The sequence below is a fragment of the Dendropsophus ebraccatus genome, chromosome 11 (assembly GCF_027789765.1).
Source record: "Dendropsophus ebraccatus isolate aDenEbr1 chromosome 11, aDenEbr1.pat, whole genome shotgun sequence".
Lineage (NCBI taxonomy): Eukaryota > Metazoa > Chordata > Amphibia > Anura > Hylidae > Dendropsophus > Dendropsophus ebraccatus.
The window spans coordinates 11,043,864-11,049,863 of record NC_091464.1 but is presented as its reverse complement, the minus strand read 5'-3'; the positions used below and the strand labels follow the sequence as shown (position 1 = coordinate 11,049,863).

General features: G+C 50.4%; 1 protein-coding gene across 1 annotated transcript in view; it reads left to right on the top strand.

Moving 5' to 3' along the window:
* Positions 1-400: 400 nt before the first annotated feature.
* The window catches only part of LOC138767368 (uncharacterized), a 29,283-nt gene continuing 23,683 nt past the window's right edge, over positions 401-6,000 (top strand). The window contains exons 1-3 of the mRNA XM_069944865.1: positions 401-3,865; positions 3,963-4,831; positions 5,864-5,871. Of these exons, the coding sequence (XP_069800966.1) occupies positions 401-3,865; positions 3,963-4,831; positions 5,864-5,871 (4,342 nt within the window). The remainder of the gene's footprint in view (positions 3,866-3,962; positions 4,832-5,863; positions 5,872-6,000) is intronic.

Below are 6,000 nucleotides of genomic sequence, written 5' to 3'. Positions count from 1 at the left end.
AGAAAAGATTGCACGCACTCTTGAACTTGTCTCACTCTCTCCCACTCAGCAGGTGCAGTTGCTGCTAGGACAACTCGAAGGCCCCGCCGCCGAGGAGGTGCGGTCATGGCCAGCTACTGAAAAGTCTGACGTGCAACAGATCCTGAACCGCCTGAGCAGGGAATTTGAGGTACAGTCACCCACAGAGGTCCGCCTCAGGTTCTACGATTGACGCCAGAAGCCAGGTGAGACTCTCAGAGACTATGCACTTGCACTCCAATCTGCTTACCGGGCCCTACGCCAAGTCGATACCATAGACCCCTTAGCCGCTGAAGGCATAATTACTGATCGCTTTATAGAGGGAGTGGGCTCCAGGCTAATCCAGAGTCAACTACGCATGCTAACCGCTCAAAATCCTACCATGTCCTTCCTGGACTTCAAGACCTTGGCCCTACGGGTGGTTGGAATTGACACTCCCTGTGCTGGCTGTATTGCAGGCCCAACTCCCGTAGATCTGGCGGGAGCCACCCCCGTACCTCCAGTCTCACCTGTGACTACACCTGTTCCCGCAATTCAAGCCTCACAACAGCCTGCATTTGCTAACTCTCCGGTTACCCCTGACCTCCTTACCCAGGTAGTTGACTCCCTCTGCCAAGCTATAAGAGGACTGCAAGGGGCCTCCTCCACGTCCCTGTCCCCGGACCCTTGCCCTGAGTACCCGAGTCCTGATAGGCCTCCGCCCCAAAGACTCAGGACCCCTGAACGGCCTTACTGCAGCTATTGTAGGCTACATGGACACTACCGGTCCCAGTGCTTTCAGTTAAAACGGGCTACCCCTCGGTCCGAGGGCCAACACCCGGGAGGTCAAACCCCAGGCCCGCAGGAATCACAGTGGTTCTCCAGGGTCCTCTCTCAATGCCCGCATGTAACTCTCTGGATAGACAATGTCCCCCTGGAAGCCCTTGTAGACACAGGTTCCCAAGTAACTACCATACCCAGGCACATTTTCGAGGAACATTGGGACCTGAGGGCGTTAGGCCCGGTTGAAGAGTACCGTTTGAAGTTAATTGCTAGTAATGGCCGACCTATCTCACAACTAGGCTACTGGGAGCCTACCATTTGTATTGGTAACCGGGAGTTACCTCGTCAAGGTGTGATTGTTACTGAAGCTCAGGGGGATAGTGGTACTACTGTTCTAGGCATGAATGTTATTCGCCATGTATTTGCTGAACTGATAGATGCTCTGCATGCCTCTTTGTCTCGTGCCTCTCCCCACTACAGGCAAGCTGTTCAGAAGACCATCAAAGCACTCACCGCTCAGCAGAGGTTTGTCAATCACCGTGGGGAGATTTGTCGTGTCCGTACTATAGATGCTCGCCCAATCACTATCCCAGCTAACAGTGAGAAGCTTATCTGGTGCAGGGCTCGACCGGGCCTAGACAACGCCGACTACGAGGCTCTACTAGATTCCATCGAGATTGAGGGTCAACCCCTTGTCATGGCTGCCCGAAGTCTAGTGACCGTCTCCAATGGTCAGGTTCCGGTACGGCTGGTCAACTTCAGTGCATCTTCAGTCGACTTACCTAAATTTACTACGGTTGCCATGCTCCACCAACTCGACCCTGAGGACCTCATATGTGAAGAGACTATTGCCCACCAGAGGTCGATTAGGACATCATCAGGAGAATCCCAACAGTCCCGCGCTCCTTGGTGGGATGCCCTCAACATCGGGGATGCCAACACCCCAATCGAGTATGTTCAGGGGGTACTCAAAGTTGCCAAGCGTCATCACGAGGCCTTCAGCAAGCATTCACTTGACTTTGGTAAAACTGGTCTGGTCCAGCATCGAATCAATTCCAAAGATCATCCTCCTATCAAGGAGAAGCACCGGCCTATTCCGCCTGCCAGCTATCAGCAGGTGAAGAGACTGCTCCAGGAAATGAAGGACACCAACTTCATCCAGGAGAGCCAAAGTCCGTGGGCTGCCCCTATTGTCCTCGTTAAAAAGAAGGACGGCAACATCAGATTCTGTGTTGACTACCGGAAACTGAACAACATTACTCACAAGGATGCCTATCCGCTGCCTCGTATAGAGGAATCTATTGCTGCTCTGGGTTCAGCTGCCTACTTCTCCACGTTGGATCTCACCAGTGGGTATTGGCAGGTGCCCATGGCTCCGGAAGACCGAGAGAAGACGGCATTCACTACCCCCATGGGACTCTATGAGTTCACCAGTATGCCGTTTGGGCTCTGCAACGCCCCTGCCACATTCCAGCGGTTAATGGAGAGGTGCCTCGGTCACGTCAACTTCCAAAGTGTATTGCTCTACCTGGACGACGTCATTGTCTACTCTCGCACTTATGAGGACCATATTCATCACTTAGCCGAGGTGTTTCAAGTTCTTATTGACCATGACCTCAAGATTAAACCGTCGAAGTGCCATCTCCTCAAGCCGCAGGTGAACTATTTGGGCCATGTCGTCAGTGCCGCGGGGATACAACCTGACCCCGAGAAGATTTCGGCTGTGGAAAGCTGGGGCATTCCCAAGACGGTGAAAGAGGTGAGAAGCTTCCTTGGATTTGCGGGCTATTACCGCCGCTTCATACCGGCACCACTCAATGAACCACTCAATGAACTACTCCGTGGCTGTCCCCGAGAGAACTATAATCGACGGCTACCCATAGAGTGGTCTGAACGTCAGGAGACGGCGTTCCAAACCCTGAAGGCCCTGTTGATCTCGCCTCCCATCCTGGCTTACCCTGACTATAGTCAGCCCTTCCGTCTCTACACAGACGCCAGCTTCCAAGGCCTAGGGGCTGTCCTATCTCAAGTCCAAGGTAACCAAGAAAGAGTTATTGCCTATGCCAGCCGAAGTTTAAGAGGTGCGGAGAAGAATGACAGTAACTACAGCTCGTTCAAATTGGAGTTGCTTGCGCTGGTGTGGGCCGTCACGGAAAAGTTCAAAGATTACCTTGCGGCTACACCATTCACTGTCTATACAGATAACAACCCGCTAGCTCACCTCAATACCGCGCGACTGGGCGCTCTGGAACAGCGTTGGGCCTCTAGGTTGGCCAATTTCAACTTTGAGATCAAGTATCGAAGCGGCAAGGCCAATGTGAATGCTGACCTGCTGTCTCGATTGCCTAGAGGGGAGGAAGCCCCGGAGGATGACGACTGGGAAGATGTGGAGATGCCTCCTTTCTATCAGAGGTTCGCTACCCAGAATACTACCACGGCAGTCAAAATGGGCGAGGCGTCCCCTGACCCGGGGCCCTATCAAGATTTGTCCCGATGGCAAACCATCCAGAATGAGTCCAGAGTCTTGGGGGAAATCTACGACTACTTGTCTACTGGGAGAGTCCCCATGAGAATCAAGAGGCCCTATCCAGACGTTGAACTGAGGCGTCTCTGGAGACAGAGGAATCGGCTCTTCCTCCATAAGGGCCTACTTCTGAGGAATTCATTGGACCCCGTCTCTGGAGAGCGATGCCATCAGATCTTGATCCCCTGGCGAGACGCCAAATTGGTGTTGGATGCCTACCACGACCGTTCCGGCCATTTCGGGGTCCATAAGACTGAGGCGACCATCCGTCAACGGTTCTATTGGATCGGGATGCGGGCTGACATTGAGAACTGGTGTGCTGAATGCCCCGCCTGTAACATCTCCAAGGCGGGAGGAAGAGAGGCTAGAGCCCCCTTGCATTCCATTGTGTCCCACCGGCCAAACCAGCTCGTTGCCTTAGACCATGTGAAGTTGTCCCCAACGAGATGTGGATACACATATGCCCTGACCATGGTCGATCACTATTCCAAGTGGGTAGTCGTGGTACCCGTCCGAGACTTGACTGCAAGGACCACAGCCATCACTTTCTACAAAGAGTATGTGAAACACTTGTCCTGAATCCCTGCTCACAGACCGAGGCCCGGCTTTCGAATCTCAACTCTTCCATGAGTTGTGCACTTATCACGAATGCAAAAAGCTTCGTACCACAGCCTATCACCCGCAAGGCAATGGTCTCTGCGAGAAAATCAACCAGGTTTTCATCAATATGCTCCGAACAGCTTCAGTGGCCAAGCGGGTGGAATGGCCTCACCTGTTGGATGAGCTGGTGGAGATCTACAACAACACCACCCATTGCTCTACGGGCTACTCCCCTTTCTATCTGATGTTTGGGTGCCAAGGTCAGCTTCCTCAAGACCGCGCGCTTGGAGTTCAAGTAACTGACACTGTCAACCCTCTGCCTGATACCGACTGGGTCCAAGAGCATCAGAGGAGGATTCAAGACGCCCGAGAGATTGTCGACCAGAAGATGGGAGAGGCTCACCAGCGTCAGGAAGATGCTTATAATCAAGGGGCGCATGCCACACCACTAAGAGTGGGGGACAGAGTCTGGCTAAAAAAATATCACCGCACTCACAAGTTGGAGAGTTTATGGGAGCCTGAACCCTATGTCATTTCTGCTATTCCCTATCCAGAGACTGATGTGTATGAGGTCAAGAAGCCAGGTCTGGCCCCTCAAACTGTACACCGGAATAGGATAAAGCGCTGTGTAAGAGAGGATCTGCAAGGCCTCACAGCATTCTGTCCAGCACCTGTACAGGCACTTCCGCCAGTTTCAGAGGCTCCACCTAAACCGGTCTCTCTTGAAGATATGCTCCAAACTGAACCATTCCTCATGGCTGTTGGCTATCAGGGGATTCCGATGAGCACTCCAGTTGCCCTGCCTCCTGCGGCTCCGCCTCCTGCGGCTCCGCCTCCTGCAGTCCCTTCTCCTCAACCAGCTGCTGTCAATGACCCCCAATCTGTTCCAGAGCAAGCTACTCATGAAGCCAACCTCATGCTGAGACGGTCTGAGCGCTCAACTCGGGGAACACTACCAATCCGCTACAGGGACCAAAGTCCTTAAACTGTTTTCCTCTCCTGTTTTGTTGTTGTTTCTGTGTGATTAAAAGTTATGCAACGTTCAAGGTTCGTGCCTGGTCCTCCTGACCAAGTTCCCTTATTATCATCCAGCTATGTGCTGATGGACACTCATTGACTCAAACTTTTCTCTTGTGCCTGTCCCAGAGCCTTTACATGGACGATGTTCTATATTGCCTAAAGAGACTCTACCACACAGAGACACTTATCCATTCCTTCCTAAAGCATTTTCCAGATTATGTGATTGTCAGAGGTTTATTATTGTACTTCAGTATTGCACTTCAGTATTGCACTTCAGTAGTCAAAAGTCTATTTTCTTGTCAGTCATATATATATATATATTTTCCTACCTTTGAGTAAGCAGACAAGTCATTTAGATAGTCTCAGAGTAAAGTGTGTCTTTTGAAGAAGTATTTTTTTTTTCACAGTGTATATTTTCATGTCAGAGTCAGACAGTTTCCTCCTCCTCTGAGTAAAGAAGTCAGCCTATATATTATATCTCTAGCCTCAGAGAAAGTGTATTTTCTAAAAAGTGTATTTTTCAGAAGAATCTTCTATTTTCTCCATGCATAATCTCATTGTGTATTATTATCATATCTATAGCTGGAAAGATTTAGTTGAGCCAGTTCATATGCAGATTTTCTTCAGATTTTCATTCAGATTTCTTTCAGGTTTCATTCAGAGTCATGTGAGCCAGTTCTCCTCAAGACCTCGCAGTATTTGTTGTCTTTTGTATTTCCCTTCCTTTTGTCTCCAGTATTTGTTCCCCTCTGTCTTGTCCCAACACAGTAGTTATCACACATAGTCATACCTAACATTCACACTGGTCCATACATATTGCACCTTGGATACCCTTTCGTGTGTTTGGCCTATTGGATAATTGTGTTGTATGATTGACCTGTATGTAAGGGAGCTCCCCATGTATGTTTGCTTTTATTATTTTGTTCTTTTCTCTTTCAGGTGTCCAAGTCACTTCACACAGACACGCCATGGTAGTACACAGGTCTTCACAGTTTTCTTTCCAGTAGGGTAACTCATTTCCATTGGAAACCTACTGTCAAACTGACTGGAATATTGAGGGTCGCCCGCCAGCAGTT